The 19,679-nt window shown below is 43.2% G+C and overlaps 1 protein-coding gene across 1 annotated transcript; it reads right to left on the bottom strand.

Annotated features, from left to right (window-relative positions):
• Window positions 1–15,764: 15,764 nt before the first annotated feature.
• Window positions 15,765–19,311, bottom strand: LOC310892435 (uncharacterized protein). The gene is made up of 2 exons (XM_083820209.1): window positions 19,072–19,311; window positions 15,765–18,832 (listed from the first exon to the last, which is right to left on the bottom strand). The coding sequence occupies exon 2, from the start codon at window positions 18,613–18,615 to the stop codon at window positions 15,766–15,768; it is 2,850 nt and encodes a 949-aa protein (XP_083676335.1). The 5' UTR covers window positions 18,616–18,832; window positions 19,072–19,311; the 3' UTR covers window position 15,765.
• Between the last annotated feature and the right edge of the window lie 368 nt (window positions 19,312–19,679).

The raw sequence follows: 19,679 nt of genomic DNA on the forward strand, positions 1-19,679 counted from the left end.
GCAGTGTCAAAGCTTTGGAGTAAATACGCTGTTTCTCCTCAACTTCAGTCTTCTTAAAAATCCGCAGCTTGCTAAAAAGAGATGGGCAATGGCACACATTTGCAAGGCAGATGCAGCACCTCCCTCCCCCCCGCCCCCCCCAAAGAAAGGGGTCAATTGGCAGTTCCTCCCCAGGGCTGTTAGGAGAATTTCTGATCTGTTTGTACAACAGTAAACAGTCTAAAATCCAGAAAACAACACTGTGTGTCAGGCACAAACTGGCATCAACAAACTGGTTGTCCAAATCTAAACAAAGCCTTTTTAGGGCCTAATGAAATGTTGTTTCTCTTTCATTGGTTTTCATTTATTTTCCACAGCTTTCCATTTATTTTAGACATCCATAGACAAAGAGGTAAAAGTACACACACACACACACACAAGGCAAGAAAGAAAGAAAGAACGTATTCATAACATTTTCAGTCTTAAAAAGTAGCAGATGCTTCTGAAAATGCCTCATTTTAGGTTTTTGCATACAGGCATTCCAAATGTGAATGGGTGTCCCTATTTGACAATAATCTGATTTAAACAACTCTTATTATTTATATATGTTGTCAGAAGACATCAGGAATAATCAGAAGCCTGGTGATTATAGCAGGAAAATACCAGGATAACTGAACTGTTTCATGTCCACCCATTCGTGCTTGTGTCGTTATCTCATTTTGCAAAATCCATAGCTTCCTCAGCTTCTATTGAGATTGTTGAGCAATGCAGTGGATTTTGCAGAGCAAAATCTTTAGCTTTTCTCACTTACAAGGTGCTTTGTTTGTTGTTTGGCACAGGAACCTTTTGCAGAGCCATGAATTGATCCCACTCAGATGCTGACCTTCACTTTGTTCAGACATACACCAGGAAGAGGAATGGATCTACAGGAGAAACACAAACCACATTAGTTTTCTTCTGGGTGACAGAGTTCATAGATCCCATTCATTTCCACCTTTGGGCTACAAAGAAGGGCATTGCTAGACAGGCACTAACAGAAGCTGAGTTCTTTCTAGCTGAAAAGCACCTGGGGAGATGCTCTCAGCCCTACTGAGACATTCCCTCCCCAGTGACACGTAAGTGGTTGCATTCCCAAAATATGTGTAAAAATCTCAAGCCAGAAATTACATCTCTGGAATGACTAGATAGGCAAACCATGGTTTGTCATGCAATGAAGCCTACACCAGAGAACAGTTTATGTAGTAGCCAGTATGCTAAGGGAAAGAACAAACAAAAGAGAGCAAAAGTGCACAGAACATCGAAGTAATCCTGTTAACTTTGCAGTGATTCTGGCTCAAAGCTCATTTTGTGGGGTGGAAATATAGAAAGTAAACAGGTGAAAGTCCAGTCCCTCCACACCTATAAACAACTCTGATCTTGGCCTTGGAGTCCTTGTAGAGCTCCTTGAAGTGACAAAAATAAAACCTTGCTTCAACAAGAGTGAAAGCTGTGAATTAAGTCACAGCTTTGAGGATTGTGTCTCTCTTCTACCTGTTGCTGTAACATGAAGGCAGGCATGTGATGCAATGCTTCAGTAACCGAAGGCTTTTGGTACACACTTGAGGAGTTATGTGCCAATTATGTACATGTGTATGGCCACTGCAAATCCAACCAGGAGGGAATTTCAGAGCTAATGGGAAAGGGAGAGAGTTTGAGAGAGCTCATGAGAGGTCTGTCAAGAAGGGTTTGGGATGGGGAGTTCTAATGTTACCACAAGAAGCTGGAAATGTAAAATCTCTGCAAGAAAAAGGTATTCTTTCTTATATTTTTTATGTTTGCTTCTAGAAACAGAAAATGTTTATGATAAAGTGACCCTTAAACATGGAACTTTTGAAAGAATATCTGCTTATATTTACGGACCCAGGTAACAGGCTGGGCAAAATCCCTTCCTCACCCTTTATCTCCTAGCAAATGAAAAACAGAAGACTTCTTTAGGAACACTGACAGAAGGCCTTAACCCTTTTTAATGTGGCTGCATGGCTGCAGACTGTGTGCAGACTGTTACTTGTTTGGACTATCTTTTTTTCTTTTTTTTTAACTACTAAGTTTAGACAAGACTTTAAAGGGAAAAAGAAAAGCAGGAATGATCAGGCTTTTTGACCTTTTATTTCAAGGTCAGGTGGTTTTTCTGTTTCAGGCTTCTATTTACCTAAAATGGTAGGGATGTTTAGGATGGTTAGCTAAAAAAGTCAACATGCCAAGAAATCTGAGGAAGGCATCATGCTTCACATTACTGTGGCAAACACAGCACTGTTTGCCTAAGCTTGAAGAAATATATGAATCATAGAAACACAAGGTTGGAAAGGACCTACAAGATCATCTAGTCCAAAAGACTATGGATCTTGGTAGCCCTTTATTTTCTTTCCAGGTCTACCACAGCATCTTCATCTTTTGCTGTTTAGCATCGATGCTTATTTAGGCTACTAATTTTAGAGTGGCAAAAAGAGTTTCCTTTTGGGTTTATGGCATTGTCTTCTTCAGGCAAAAAGAAAAAATAATCATTCTAATGGGTGCATTACTTCTTTCCTATAGAATACAAACAAACAAACAAAAAATGCATCATCATATTTATCTTAAAGCTGAAATAATTATAATCCACAGTTATAATAATGCAGGGCTGTACCATCGCTACCTGGACAGTAGCAATTGTGATTATTGGTGACAGCTTCCTTCTGCTAACTGTCAGCTTGAGTGACAATAGTGGATCATTTGCTGTAGTTTGGGAGAATAATAAACATAACAAAATATATGTATTACAAAGACAAAGATATTACAGATCATTTTTAATTTAAATGTATGTGGTTTTTTGGTTTGGGGTTTGTTTGTTTGTTTGTTTTTCAGGCATGCAAAAGCCCTGTTTATATTATTCCATAAGAGGGAGTGCTAAGTGCTTATGGATGCTTTTTATATTCCTGTATTGATCTTCCTGGTCATTCAAACGCATTAAGTAGTGAACCTCCCAGATGTTGTGTACAGCCCAAAGGGGAGATTCAAAGACTCCAGTTTTGTGAGGTAATTAAATGTTAATGTGGTGGGTAATCCTATCTTTACAAGCCACAGTGAAAGACTGTTCATAGACTGTAGTTTGAGATTGACTCCAAAAATAAGTTGAATGAGGAAGTTCACAAGGGAGGTTTTTAAGACAGCTGATTTAGAAATTTTTCAGACAGCAGAATCCTCTGGAAGTATTTTTGTGAAGGCGAGTAGAGTCATCTGCAATAATAATGCCCTGGGTTAGGTGAAAATATATGTTCTAAATAACATTGATGAGTGCAAGAGAAAGCCTATCAACAGAAGATTGTTTGACAAATAGGTTAGGATTTCTTCTATAAATGCAAACAAAACCCCACATACCTGTATACTTGAAAACAACATCTCTCCTGTTACCTGTCTCCCACCAATTCTCATTTCAGATTTTTTTTTCTGCTGTCTTACCTGTTTTTTTTCTTGCAGAAAAATCTACGTGTACTAAGATTCAATAATTTATAAACAAAAGTATGTAAAAGGCATAAGATGCTGCTATAAAGGCAATGAAACGAGAAGACAAATGTTATTAGCACGGTAGATCAGGCTTGGGCTAATCCAAGCAGATGGGCTTGTTTCTTGTTTCACTGTGACCTGTAGTGAATGTTGTTCTCAATTGTGCTTACCAGATGAGAGGAACAAAAACCCCAGAGATACTCAGCTGGCACCTGGGTTTCTTGCTTGTTTGCTTATTTGCTTTTTATTTTTGAGGAGGAAGAGACTTCTGAAGCGAAGAAAAACACAAGGAGAGTAACTCCTAAAGTGACACTCATCCTTTCCCTTGGTGTAAATAAGGGACAACTACTCATCAACACCTGCTATGAAGCAGAAAAGAAATAGGACATAGACATACCGTGGTGGTTCAAAGGAGTTCAGATCTGAAGCAAACAGAAATTTCAGTGATGCCACAAAAGGGCTCCAATCACATTACATACTGGCATATTGCAAGGTGCTTTATTTAATGCAATTAGATATATAGGACTGATAATCCAATTGTACATGTCAGGTATCAACAGAAAAAATAATGAATGTGCCAACATGGGAATAGAAACAACAGCTATGCTGATTCCATTAGTCATGTGTAAGCAGGTTATGGTGCCAGGACTCAAAGCTCCAAAAGCACCTACCCCTCTTGTCTGAATAGCCAAGGAAATTTGGGTGTATATACGTCTTTATTTGCAAGTTAACTAGCCCCTTGTCAATAAGCACACAGGTAATCTTTTGGATAGATCTAATTAACACAATCCACACTATTCCATTCTGCTTAGTAGGTTACCAAGTATTGATAGAAAAAGAAGCATTCAATGCTAATTAAATTTGCTAGGTTAGAGTGCCCAATTTGAAATGACAGAGGAACTTTTATTATTTTACTGCATGACTTGGACTGTCTGTGCAGGCCTGCCAGCTGATTGCTCATTAGTCTACCTTTTGTCCTGAATCAAGCTGTGCAATTGATGGTCTGAAAACTCCCATTAAAAAAGACAAATCCTCCTTGATGAAATTTATCAATCAGGGTGAAACATTTAGCAATGCCAGAGGCTTACCTGGAATATGTTCTTCAAGGTAGGTAGGGGGGAAATGTTCTGAATTCATTGGGTTGGACCAAGCAACATATGAGCTGCATAATGAATCCTACCTTGGTTTATTCCTTCCTCTCTAACAGGAAGAGCAAACTTACGTTTCTCACAGATCATGCTCAATCACTACCAAGGTCTTGATTTTTCCACTTTTACCAGGGTGTTTCCTCTCTTGCACCAGGTGGTACTGAAGTTGGCTGTGATGAGCTCAGTGGTTGCTAAGCCTCTTTCCTGTTTTGAATAATTAGGGATCTTTAAGGTGTCATGTTGTCAGACCTTCTCAACAAAACAATAGCTCACATCAATAGCTAAATCATCCTGGTCTTGAATCCCTCCTTTGTATGCATTTAGTGTGGTGTCACACAGAGGATGTTGAGATAGTCTTACATGCACAAAGTTTTATTTGTGGGGTTTGTGGTTGGCCATACATTGACTTCAAAGTTACCACAAAGAACAAAAAATAAATAAATGCTGATGATGATTTTTTGGCAGGTTCTTCTGATAATCCTGGATACTTTTCATCAGGACCCACTCAACCTCCCTCATAGCTGTTCCCACTATTAACACTGACTGGAGCACGTTTTGATCAGCTGTAGGTGCAGTCCAATCATCTGTCGTCAATCTTTGTGCATGCACATCGTTGAGCAACACTTACTATCTATTTAAATGACTACTGCTTAAATGGTACTTTGCTATTCACTGAGGCCTGTTTTTCCTCTGATATGAACTAAAAGCTTTGAAACAAGGATTAAGAAAAAGTGAGTAATGAGCTGATTCCCTTGCAGGTGACAATTGCTTCACATGAGGAACCCAACCTAACAGTGACATTGTGGTTTGCTGGTGGAAGATAGTGAGAATAACAGCAGAACAACAACGAGAACTACAATAGAAAATACTGCCACAGCTTTGGTAAAAGGTTGTAGACTGCATATAAAAGGGACACTACAAGGATGCAAATAGAAGACCTTTAGCATTTCAAAGGTTAAGGCACTGTGCAAGGATGGTGTTCATAACCAGAGCAAAGTGAATATTTAAAGTTCTGATTTTCTTAGTTATAAGACAACTGAGAAGTTCCCAAACAGCGAGCCTTAGGAAAACTCTCCCATTGGTTTGCCAGCCACTTCACTACATCTTAGCTATTCTGCACTGAATCTGCACTTAGACGGTATTAAAAGATGAGTACGTCCTGGGCCACTTGAAGAAATGGCAAGTTGACCCCAAACCTGCTATTATTTCAGCTTGTCTTCTCAGAGTTAGAAATGTTGCTCTGCACCTGCAGAAGGTACAGTGGGAGCTGCTCACTCACGGTTCTGGTCACACAAGAAATACATTTCACTCCGAAAAGGCACAACAAGAAAACCTACAGCAGGACTATAACATTGTGCACTGGCACTGTGGCAGTTCAGGAATGTGGAAGAAAGTGGAAAATAACCTTCCTTTCCTCCCTCCAAAGCTTGCCGTCCCTGTAGCAGATGGCCGAGTGCATGCACCATTGGACTGGCGCTTTCAAATCATTTTCCTCCCCATCCAGCTTATAGCAAATGGTAGTTATTTCATCCCTTTTAACATGTCTGTTTTTGCAGAAGAAAAAGCTCCAAGCTATATCTACAGATATTCTTGACAGTTTTAATAACGCCAATGAAAACAAAAAAAAAGAGGGGGAGGGGGAAGGTGATGGCTTTTGGAGCCAATGCCAGAATTGTCACCGGCCACAAGGCAAGGACAAATCTAGTGTGGAATTTGTGAATATTGCCAATTTCAGCCATTATCATCTGATGTAAAGTACAAAGCAGAGTGATGGTTCTAGTGAGTGTGATTAAAGCTTTAAGGGACTTGTCAGAGTGTGTGTACATCTGTGCAAGTGAATAAAAATAGAAGCAAAATCTGATTCTAAAGCATGCTTTCAGTTTTCCAAAGAAGAGCTACTAATTCAGTCATTTCATCCTTCCAGAGCCTGGCTTTTCCATTTGCATTTCTGCCAGATACCCCAGCAACAAGCACTAATAATAGCAATTGCCATCCACCACAATAAGAGTAACAACCACACTCGTATTCATTCTAACCTTGAATAGAATAAATGAAAATGGAAAAGACTTGCTCCTATATAGACAAAACTGAAACCCATCAGGCTCAATGCAAGCCATACACAGAGTTTGTATAGCCTCTGCCATTTTTGTTGTAAATGAGGCATTCCTGAAATTAATGAAATTATGGTAGCATGAAATCAGCACAAAATTATTATCAAGCCTTATGTGTGTTATCATTAATACACTAGGAAGGCATTGCTATATAGGATCACAGGCTATATGCAACTATATGGCACCATATGCAAATCTGGTACCATTCACACATGTGGCTGATGCAACATGACATATTGATGTCTCAGTCAAAACTAGAACATCTTTCACCACACTGTACATGCCAGAGATATCACCCATGCTTTAATTTGGTAACATTCAGCAATTACAGGGTAAAGATTTTACAGCATTTCCAAAATGTTCTGGAAATGTTATCTAATTAAGCCTTACAGAACCCTGTTCAGTAAGTAAATGTTATCATCAACACTTGTGGTGATTGAAAAACCGAGACACAGACGTTTAATGATTTTCCCAACTAAGGTCACCCTGGGAGCTGCAAATACCCTATAGTAAAAGAAGCCGAACCTCAGGAGAATAAAAGTGAAAAATCCTTTAGACAAGAGGTTAATAATAGTTTTATTTGACAGTATTTGAATTTGAAATTGCTGTTTGTATTCTACACATGTGCAAGACTGAAATAGACACTAGTTCCTCAATCTGGCTGCAGGGCTCACAAGACCATGCCTTTTCAAAGCCTCTTTATCAGTGGAAGTACTTATAAAGTCTACATTTCGGCAAACTGAAAACTGTTCTCCTTCTGTCAGTGATTTGCCTGTGCTGTGTCCACTCTGTAAAACTGATGAAGCCCTTCACAACAGTGTATTTCACAGGAGGAGCATGAAAAAAATGCTGCACTGCAGTTAAAAAATTTAGAGATTCTCTCAGAGTTGTGAATGTGAAAACTAAATCCCTAATGAAATAGGAAGCCCTCACTAGTATGGTCCCCCTAAAGTTGAATCTGCAGGAGCAGAGTCCTGACGATCAAGGTAAGTGACATGGCCATTCATGCTATGCCACTGAACAGTAAATATGCTTGTTAGCTGCTTTAGTCTCCCAGGACTGCAAAGTCTCACACTTTCAGGCTGTCTTACTTCCTGTATGAGTGGATGAAGAAATGAAGATGTCACTTTGGGCATTCACTTCTGATTTCCTAGGTGTCAGCTCATTAAGGGTAACTCCCTTAAAAAGAGCCAGATGCGAGTTGCCTAGCAGACTATCTGGAGCTACCTGGCTGCCTCCCTAGCACTGGTGTGAAAGAGGAATTATAAAGAGGAGGAGGAACACAAGGACCACTGAGGTCTCCCTATAACATTCTTTCTCCTAGATTTATGTTTTCAGCAGACAGCAAACAATATTGTAATTTTCCATCAATGCTCATCCTAGAATACTTGCTTGTGTCCTAAATTTTTAAGTTAGCACAAAGATCTTGCTAGACTGTAAAGTCTTTTCTGGGGTATACTTCAAATAATAATGAGGAATCCTGGAAAAAAAAAAAAGCTGTAAGCAAATTATAAAGAAACTTTGTGTTAGTATCTTGTTTTTAATAGTCTGTAAATAAGAACAACATCTTTTACCCTGCTCACCTCAGGACTCTGTTTTTTGGGTTCCAGCAGCACTGGGACCATGCTGAGAAACGTAGACGAGCCTTCTTCACTTTTCCACAAAATGCTCTGAGATTTCCCAGATAGCTCTACTGCATCACATCTCAGGAAGATGCTCAGAGGGAGGGCTCAAAACCTGAAGGGAGAAAAACACAGCAAACATAAGCTTCATTTGAAAACTGTGAAGGACTTGAGTGACTTCCAGTATTCTGCATGACCATTTCCAGCCAAAGGCAAAAGTACTACCATGTCAAACCTCTTTAAGGAGAGTTGCCAGCAAATCCAGAAGGAAACCAAAAAAAAATTTTCTCTCCTTTTAAAAGCTACCTTTACCACACTGAGAAACTGGTCCCATTCTCTGGCAGAAATAATAATATTTAGTTCAAAGACTTGATTTTCTTCACCTCTGGAGCTTAACACAGAGAATGTAAATAGAAAAGGGGGAAACCAATTGTAAAGCTACCTCTCTTTTCTTCCGTAGATATTCTCCTAAAGAGTTCTCAAGTTCCCTGCAAAGACATCTTAAATATTACCACTTGAGAAATCTCTTTTCTAAACATCCATTTCCTTAATCTGAAAACTGATGATAGAATGAAATATTAGACCATATCAGTGGAGAACACAAAAAACAACCTGAAATTATACTTGTTCTTATTGCAAATTTAGACTGCACATTCCAGCATTTGAAAACCAGAAATCAAGAAGAGTGAAAGAAAGAGAACAAGAATAAAAAGGTAGAAGGGAAGCCGCTCCTCCAGTTTCCATATCAGCATTTCTGGCAAGTAATTAGTTACACCAATTTCTTACTATCATACCATTTCTGCCTTGATCATTTGTATCCCATACCTTCATCTTCTTCTTTTCCATTGTGCTTCTTTTTTTAGAGACACCCCAAATAACCACAAAATATAAATCTGTTGAGCAACTAAATCAGAAAAATGGTGGAAGGCTGACATGGACTGTTGCCCCTACCTCTTCTGCCCTTTCTATATTCAGTTTTAATTAATATAGCTTACCATTCTTTTAAGTCTTTAACACACCTATGTTCATCCTCAGGCACAGAATAGAAGCTATATTCATCATCAGTTCCATAGATTGCATCTTGACCCTCATCTTATAAAACATTTCATTCTTAATTTCAGATTAATGCCCCATTTCAGATGAGTATATAACCTTTATTTCATGCAGGTATGTAATTTCTTCCCTTTGTCATAGATTAATCATATAAAGTCAATGAATAGCTCAAATAAAAACAGTCTATGAAACCTGCAGAGTGAAAGTAAAACCCTGCAAAAATGAAGGAAGACTAGAACTCAGCAGAGCAGAAGTGGTAGGGCATGCATAAAGGCTGCTGGAATATATCAATAATAATGCAAAAAGATTGGCAACATGAAGAGTGGTGCCATTCTAGTGACAAAGGTCTGTTCTTCAAGCAGTGTTTTTGACCTGCCATTCCCTCTTTGAGTCCGTTTTCACCTTTCCACCCTTAAAAACAGAGGTTCTCCAGCTGCACTGCTCATAGTGTCGCCACTGAGGAGAAAGCAGCACAATGAAGCTGTTTTATTGTGGGTTTGGGAAAAAAAAAAAAAAAAAAAAAAAGACAATATCTTCAGCTGCAGTCTTTTAGATTGCTAATTTTACACATCCACAATTACAAAAGACTTCATGTTCACAAACTGAACAATATCCAGGTCTAGTTTTGTAATTGTAATTCCACACTACTGGAATATAGGGAATATAGGTTGTTCCTGGGAAGGAACAACTGCACGTTTCAGTACAGGCTGGGGGGCGACCTGCTGGAGAGGAGCTCTGAGGAGAAGGACCTGGGGGTTCTGGTTGACAGGTTGACCATGAGCCAGCAGTGTGCCCTGGTGGCCAAGAGGGCCAATGGGATCCTGGTGTGCATTAAAAGGAGTGTGGCCAGCAGGTCAAGGGAGGTGATCCTCCCCCTCTACTCTGCCCTGGTCAGGCCTCACCTGGAGTACTGTGTCCAGTTCTGGGCTACCTGGTACAAAAAAGACAGGGATCTCCTGGAAAGAGTCCAGCGGAGGGCCACAAAGATGATTTGGGGCCTGGAGCATCTTCCCTACGAAGAAAGGCTGAGACCTGAGTCTGTTCAGCCTGGAGAAAAGAAGACTGAGAGGGGATCTCATCAGTGTTTATAAATACTTGAGGTGTGGGAGACAGAGGGATTTGGCCAACCTCTTTTCAGTGGTTTGTGGGGATAGGACAAGGGGCAATGGCCACAAAATGGAGCACAGGAAGTTCCGCACCAACATGAGAAAGAACTTCTTCACGGTGAGGGTGACGGAGCACTGGAACAGGCTGCCCAGGGAGGTTGTGGAGTCTCCTTCTCTGGAGATATTCAAGGCCTGTCTGGATGCCTACCTGCTTTGGCAGGGGGGTTGGACCCGATAATCTCTCGAGGTCCCTTCCAAAACCTACAATTCTGTGATTCTGTGATTCTGTGAATATCAGTATACTGGAATTATGATAATCATCATATTTAAATATGTAGCTAGAAAATTCAGAGATGAAATGTCTACACACTAATCTCATTCTAGTGGGATCTCAGCCTGGTTACACAAATTTGAGATGATAAGATAATTTAGAAAATATCTGAAAAAAAACAAATAGCTTGAAATGCACATGACAAAAAGGTTTCCATAAACCATTAAAATCACACAAATTTTAATTAGTCAGAATAATTATAATGAAAATTGCAAAATCTACAGAGCTAGAAGTCAGTTGGACTGAACTCATGGATTTTAATAGTTTGAAGTATTATTTCTCCTGAGCAATGCAGTTGGAGTATGAACCTCAGGAAGCTTTCTTCAGATGTCAGAAGAGGTCCATCACATCTTTCCTTAAATGAAGAAAAAGCCATCAGCTCTTTTCTTCAAATCCTGTATCCTGTATCCTAATCTAAAACCTTTCTAGAGAACCCCCAGAAGAGCTAAGGAGCAATCATTCACACATTTTGAGTGGATGGTGGGAAGTTACTGCAAAACTGAAAGCAGGTACAGAGTTGATTTAACAGGGCATAGTGACTTAACAACAACAACAACAATAACAACAACAACTAACTTTGTGGGAGGTTTTTGAAGACTGTTTTTATAGCCTTCCTATTTGGTTATATATTTTTCCTTTGACAGCTCTTGGAACTCCTGTCTCTAATGTAATCTTTGTCACTTATGAAGTGGAGCAGACACAAATTAGAATTCATGATTCTCAGTAAAAAATGATCTTCTCATGATTCATCGCATCTTTTATATTAGAAGCATCTAATAATTATTAACAAAACCCACTGTTCCTAGCTCTTCAAATTTCACCACCACACAGTTGCCTTTTTTGTCAACTTATTTGACTGGACAGAAGTAATTTGTGCACCCATCTTCAAAAAAGACAAAAAGAATTATCTAGGCAATTAGAGATTGAACTAGAAACCTTTGCAGGGCACTACCAACTTGAATTATTCTATGACTGTTATGGTTTAACCCGGCTGGCAGCTAAACACCACACAGCCGTTCGCTCACCCTCCCCCCTCCCTCTCTGGGATGGGGGAGAGAAACGGGAAAGTGAAGCCTGTGAGTTGAGATAAAGACAGTTTATTAAGACAGGAAAATAATAATAACAATAATAATAATAATAGTGATAATGGTAATAGTATTAACAATAATAATGTGTAAGAAACAAGTGATGCACAATGCAATTGCTCACCACCCGCTGACCGATGCCCAGCCTATTCCCGAGCAGCCGGCCCCCCCACCCCGGCCAGCCACCCCTATATATTGTTTAGCATGACGTCAGATGGTATGGAATACCCCTTTGGCCAGTTTGGGTCAGCTGTCCTGGGTCTGTCCCCTCCCAGCTCCTGCTGCACCCCCAGCCTGCTCGCTGGCAGGACAGAGCAAGAAGCCGAAAAGTCCTTGGCCTGGTGTAAACACTGCTCTGCAACAATTAAAACATCAGCATGTTATCAGCGCTCTTCTCATCCTAATCCAAAACATAGCACCCTACCAGCTACTATGAGCTACTTAACTCTGTCCTAACTGGAACCAGGACAGATATCCACCCCTTATTCCATACCATTTATGTCATGCTCAGGTTACACTCTGTCCAATACATTCTAATTAATCACCATTTTCATCTATGATATATAGCAATCATGGTAGTGATGACATACATTATTATATAATAATTAACATACTACAATTCAACTCATGGGCTATTCTCACCCAGTATCAAATCCCCTTGAGGTACACACCGGACCTCCCCATTCTTTTGCATTACCCACCAAGTGCATCCAGGTCCCTGAGCAAAAGCAATTCCACGAATGGGTTTGCCTTTTCCTGAGGCAGGAGTAGCCCAGACTGTTTTACCCAGCATGTTTCTTACGTGCACTACAGGAACTTTATCCCCTTCTACAGTGCGTAACAGGTTTGATTGGGCAGGTCCAGCTCGGTTGGCAGATCCCCTGGTATTGACTAACCAGGTGGCCTTTGCCAAATGTGTATCCCAATTTTTGAATGTCCCAGCACCCATTGCTTTCAGTGTAGTCTTCAACAGTCCATTGTATCGTTCAACTTTTCCAGAGGCTGGTGCATGATAGGGGATGTGATACACCCACTCAATACCATGTTCTTTGGCCCAAGTGTCTATAAGGTTGTTTCGGAAATGAGTCCCGTTGTCTGACTCAATTCTCTCTGGGGTGCCATGTCGCCATAAGACTTGCTTTTCAAGGCCCAGGATAGTGTTCCGGGCGGTGGCATGGGGCACAGGATATGTTTCCAGCCATCCGGTGGTTGCTTCCACCATTGTAAGTACGTGGCGCTTGCCGTTGCGGGTTTGAGGGAGTGTGATGTAATCAATCTGCCAGGCCTCTCCATATTTATATTTCAGCCATCGTCCTCCATACCAAAGAGGTTTTGACCGTTTGGCTTGCTTGATTGCAGCACATGTTTCACAGTCATGAATAACCTGTGCTATAGTGTCCATGGTCAGGTCCACCCCTCGATCACGAGCCCATCTGTAGGTTGCATCTCTACCTTGATGGCCTGAGGTGTCATGGGCCCATCGGGCTATAAATAATTCACCTTTATGTTGCCAGTCCAGGTCCACCTGAGCCACTTCAATCTTAGCAGCCTGATCCACCTGCTGGTTGTTTTGGTGTTCTTCAGTAGCCCGATTCTTGGGCACATGAGCATCTACATGGCGTACCTTTACAACCAGGTTCTCTACCCGGGCAGCAATATCTTGCCACAATGCCGCAGCCCAGATGGGCTTGCCCCTGCGCTGCCAGTTGTTCTGCTTCCATTGCTGTAACCACCCCCACAGGGCATTTGCTACCATCCATGAATCAGTATAGAGATAGAGAACTGGCCACTTTTCTCGTTCAGCAATATCTAAAGCCAGCTGAATGGCTTTTACTTCTGCAAACTGACTCGATTCACCTTCTCCCTCAGCAGCTTCTGCAACTCGTCGTGTAGGACTCCATACAGCAGCTTTCCATCTCCGATGCTTTCCCACAATACGACAGGACCCGTCAGTGAACAAGGCATATTTCTTCTCATTTTCTGGTAGCTTGTTGTACAGGGGGGCTTCTTCAGCACGAACCACCTCCTCCTCTGGTGATATCCCAAAGTATTTGCCTTCTGGCCAGTCCATAATCACCTCCAAGATTCCTGGGCGACTGGGGTTTCCTATTCGAGCCCGCTGAGTAATCAGTGCAACCCACTTGCTCCATGTAGCATCAGTTGCATGATGCGTAGAGGGGACCCTTCCTTTGAACATCCAGCCTAGTACCGGCAGTCGGGGTGCCAGGAGGAGCTGCGCTTCAGTACCGACCACTTCCGAAGCAGATCGAACTCCTTCATAAGCTGCCAATATCTCCTTTTCAGTTGGAGTATAGCGGGCTTCAGATCCTCTGTATCCCCGACTCCAAAACCCCAGGGGTCGACCTCGAGTTTCCCCAGGTTCTTTCTGCCAGAGGCTCCAGGTGGGACCATTCTCTCCGGCTGCGGTGTAGAGCACATTCTTTACATCTGGTCCTGTTCGGACTGGCCCGAGGGCTACTGCATGAACTATTTCCTGCTTAATTTGTTCAAAGGCTTGTCGTTGCTCAGGGCCCCATTCAAAAGCATTCTTCTTACGGGTTACTTGGTAGAGCGGGTTTACAATCAGACTGTAATTTGGAATATGCATTCTCCAAAACCCCACGACACCTAGGAAAGTTTGTGTTTCTTTTTTGCTAGTTGGTGGAGACATAGCTGTTATTTTGTTGATCACATCCATTGGGATTTGACGGCGTCCATCTTGCCATTTTATTCCTAAAAACTGGATCTCTCGTGCAGGTCCTTTAACTTTATTCTGTTTTATGGCAAAACCGGCCTTCAGAAGGATTTGGACTATTTTCTTCCCTTTCTCGAAAACTTCTTCTGCAGTGTCACCCCACACAATGATGTCATCGATGTACTGCAGGTGTTCAGGAGCTTCCCCCTGCTCCAGCGCAGACTGGATCAGTCCATGGCAAATGGTAGGGCTGTGTTTCCACCCCTGGGGCAGCCGATTCCAAGTATATTGGACTCCCCTCCAAGTGAAAGCAAACTGTGGCCTGCACTGTGCTGCTAGAGGGATGGAGAAAAATGCATTAGCGATATCAATTGTGGCATACCACTTGGCTGCCTTTGATTCCAGTTCATACTGGAGTTCTAGCATGTCCGGCACTGCAGCACTCAGTGGTGGCGTGACTTCGTTCAGGCCACGATAGTCCACTGTTAGTCTCCACTCACCATTAGACTTTCGCACTGGCCATATGGGACTATTAAAAGGTGAATGAGTCTTGCTGATCACTCCTTGGCTCTCCAGTTGACGAATTAGCTTATGGATGGGACTCAGGGAGTCTCGGTTGGTGCGATATTGCCGCCGGTGCACCGTTGTGGTAGCGATCGGCACTTGCTGTTCTTCAACCCTCAGCAACCCCACAACAGAAGGGTCCTCTGAGAGACCAGGCAAGGTAGACAACTGTTTAATGTCCTCTGTCTCCAAAGCAGCTATGCCAAAAGCCCAGCGGAACCCTTTTGGGTCCTTGAAATATCCTCTTCTAAGATAGTCTATGCCAAGGATGCACGGAGCATCTGGGCCAGTCACAATACGGTGCTTTTGCCACTCATTACCGGTTAGACTCACTTCAGCCTCCAATACAGTTAACTGCTGGGATCCCCCCGTCACACCATAAATACAGATGGGCTCTGGCCCTTTATAGCTTGATGGCATTAGAGTACATTGTGCACCGGTGTCTACCAAAGCCTTATACTTCTGTGCGTCTGACGTGCCAGGCCATCGAATCCACACAGTCCAATAAACTCGATTGTCCCTTTCCTCCCCCTGGCTGGAGGCAGGGCCCCTCTAGTCCTGGTCAGAATCTTCATTTCTGTGTTTAAAGGACTGCCTGCTGGAAGTTGGAGCAGCAAACCTTTCAGAGAACTCCTTTTTCCCAATTGTTTTCCTTTGCAATTCACGTACCCGTGCCTCTAGGGTCGCAGTAGATTTTCCATCCCATTTTCTCATGTCCTCTCCATGGTCACGTAGGTAAAACCACAGGGTGGCGCGGTGTGTGTGCCCACCATATTGTCTTCCTTGCATAGATGAACGTTTACCCCTAATAGCTGAGACACTGGTTTGTACAGGTGGGGAGGAAAATAAACTCTCTTTAAGTTGGTGGATCTCTTCAGAAAGTTTCTCCAAGGTATTCTCTTTTAGCTGGTGGACACTAGTTCGTTCAGGTGAAGGGGAAGATAATCTTTCTTCAAGTTGGTGGATCTTTTCAGAAAGTTTCTCCAAAGCATTCTCTTTTAGCTGGTGGACACTGGTTCGTTCAGGTGAAGGGGAAGATAATCTTTCTTCAAGTTGGTGGATCTTTTCAGAAAGTTTCTCTAAAGCATTCTCTTTTAGCTGGTGGACACTGGTTCGTTCAGGTGGAGGGGAAGATAAATTCTCTTTAAGTTGGTGGACCTCTTCAGAGAGTTTCTCCACAGCTGAGACACAGGCCTTTAGGGAAGAGGAGAGATTTCCTTCGTACTGCCGGAGTATTTTAGTCACTTCATTCACTGTGGGATTCTCCTCCGTTTTCCAGGCTAGCATTGCCAATGAGCTGGCATATGATGATGGGGCACTCTGTACAAACTTCCGCCACATGGGTAGTGTACACCGGACTGCATCTGGATCTGCGGATGTTTGTGCGTCGTCTAGGTCCTTATAAATTACTTCCCGTACGGCCAATTCCCTCAGGTACTGAATTCCCTTCTCCATGGTGGTCCATTTGCTTGGTAAACATACAAGTTCTTCCTTGAAGAGATACCTTTCCTTCACAGCTGACAGGAGACGCCTCCAGAGGCTGCGAGATTGTGCTCCATCTCCAATTGCTTTGTCAATGCATGCGTCCCTAGCAAGGGATCCCAGCCGCCTGGCTTCCTTGCCCTCCAATTCCACATAATTGGCTCCCGTGTCCCAGCACCGGAGCAGCCAGGTGACAAGCTGCTCGCCTATACAGCGACCAAAATCTTTTCGCACATCTCGTAGCTCACGCTGGTATAGAGTCCGGGTAATTACTGTTGATTTTTCGACATCCTCATCCTCATCTTCAGTCTTCTGCACCTTTGATGGCCGGTGTAGAGTCCGGGTAGTTACTGTTGATTTTCCGACATCCTCATCCTCATCTTCAGTCTCCTGCACCTTTGATGGCTGGTATGGAGTCCGGGTAGTTACTGTTGATTTTTCGCCATCCTCATCCTCATCTTCAGTCTCCTGCACCTTTGATGGCCCAGCCTCGTCTTCACTACGCCCAGACTTAGCAGAAGACTGTCTGCGTTTTAAACGACCTGAGCCTCTATACCATTTTTTCACCTTGTCTACAGGGGCAACTTGCACTGCTACAGCTCGTTTCTCTGACCCAGCCACAGGGTCTGCCACAGGGGTTGGAATACCCTCTGCGGGGTCAACTTGCACTGCTACAGCTCGTTTCTCTGACCCAGACACAGGGTCTGCCACAGGGGTTGGAATACCCTCTGCGGGGTCAACTTGCACTGCTACAGCTCGTTTCTCTGACCCAGACGCAGGGTCTGCCACAGGGGTTGGAATACCCTCTGCGGGGTCAACTTGCACTGCTACAGCTCGTTTCTCTGACCCAGCCACAGGAGTGGGAGCAGCTGCACGAGCTGGGGCAGCTGCAGGAGCTGGAGCGGCTGCAGGGGCTGGAGCTGGAGCGGCTGCAGGAGCCGGAACGGCTGCAGGAGCTGGAGCGGCTGCAGGAGCTGGAGCTGGAGTAGCTGCAGGAGCTGGAACTGGAGCGGCTGCAGGAGCTGGAGCGGCTGCAGGAGCTGGAACTGGAACGGCTGCAGGAGCTGGAGCGGCTGCAGGAGCTGGAGCTGGAGTAGCTGCAGGAGCTGGAGCTGGAGCGGCTGCAGGAGCTGCAGCTGGAACGGCTGCAGGAGCTGGAGCTAGGTTGCTAATAGCATCAATTGCAGCTCGATAGGCACAAGCCAGACCCCAGCACGCTACAGTGATTTGTGTCACTTTGGAACTGCCAGAGTCATGACACCTTTTTTTCAAGCATTCTGCCAGCTTTTTAGGATTTTGCAGTTGTTCAGGGGTGAATGTCCAAAACACTGGAGGTGACCACTGCTCTAGAAACCTGCCCATATCCTCCCACACTCCCTGCCACTCGCAACTATCCCGCCTCAAGACAGATCTCCGGATGAGATTCCTAAGTAGTTGTTTAACCCTCCACAAAATCTGAAGCGCATTCAGGAGACATAACAACAAGAGCAGGCTGGTCTGAGTATCCCAAGGATATTCAACATCTCGGAGAACCACCGTAACTAACTCGGGGGATAAGAGGGTGGTGGTGAAGGAGAAAGGGAGAGTGAACAGGTAGGGAAACATGTCTTCCCCTGTCCCCTTCACAGATTGGCTCCCTAACGAAAACAGGCAATAGGTGTAATTGCTAATAGTTTCCGAGATATGGGTTCCAAAGTATAGAGTCGATGTCAGTGCTGAGTACAAATACCAGGTTAAAGTCATGACCAGATATCTCACCATTTCATAAGCCATTGCTACACCGCACAGTACCATAACAATCTTAAACCAGGGCCCGGAAAGGATAAACAGTGCAACAGGGAGCACATACAGAAAGTAACGCACCATAAAACTCAATTTGGAATACAGGTACAGCAGACTGGAGATTAAGGCAATCAACATCGTGACTAGCAACTATTAAGCAGGTCCAATACTTATACCAATTTTAGTTTAACACACTCTGGTCAGATTTGTCGATATCTCAACCCTTCGGGCCCCACGTTGGGCGCCAAAAAGACTGTTGTGGTTTAACCCGGCTGGCAGCTAAACACCACACAGCCGTTCGCTCACCCTCCCCCCTCCCTCTCTGGGATGGGGGAGAGAAACGGGAAAGTGAAGCCTGTGAGTTGAGATAAAGACAGTTTATTAAGACAGGAAAATAATAATAACAATAATAATAATAATAGTGATAATGGTAATAGTATTAACAATAATAATGTGTAAGAAACAAGTGATGCACAATGCAATTGCTCACCACCCGCTGACCGATGCCCAGCCTATTCCCGAGCAGCCGGCCCCCCCACCCCGGCCAGCCACCCCTATATATTGTTTAGCATGACGTCAGATGGTATGGAATACCCCTTTGGCCAGTTTGGGTCAGCTGTCCTGGGTCTGTCCCCTCCCAGCTCCTGCTGCACCCCCAGCCTGCTCGCTGGCAGGACAGAGCAAGAAGCCGAAAAGTCCTTGGCCTGGTGTAAACACTGCTCTGCAACAATTAAAACATCAGCATGTTATCAGCGCTCTTCTCATCCTAATCCAAAACATAGCACCCTACCAGCTACTATGAGCTACTTAACTCTGTCCTAACTGGAACCAGGACAATGACCTTATGACCATTAAGCTTTTCCTCAATCTTAAATGGAAAGTGGAAATATGTCACAAGGATCCTCAGAACAATAAACTTTGTTTATATTGAAATACAAGGAAAAAGATATATGATTTCTCTCATGTATTTCACAAAGAACCAGGTGGATGTTTTCTGAGTAAGAAGCAAAAACCTGAAGAGGATTTACCCTTTCCCTTCATGGAAGGGCATCTTAGTATGGCTATGACTATAGGGGAACTGCTTCACCATGTACATCTAGGCTTCACAAGTGTTTAAATAGGTTGAATCTACATGTAAAGGTGTCTCACTTGAAGCTTAGTGAGACAACAATCTATGCCAAATTCAATGTAGGACAGCACAT

This window comes from Anser anser (genome assembly GCF_964211835.1).
Source record: "Anser anser genome assembly, chromosome: 1".
In the NCBI taxonomy this organism is placed as follows: Eukaryota; Metazoa; Chordata; class Aves; order Anseriformes; family Anatidae; genus Anser; species Anser anser.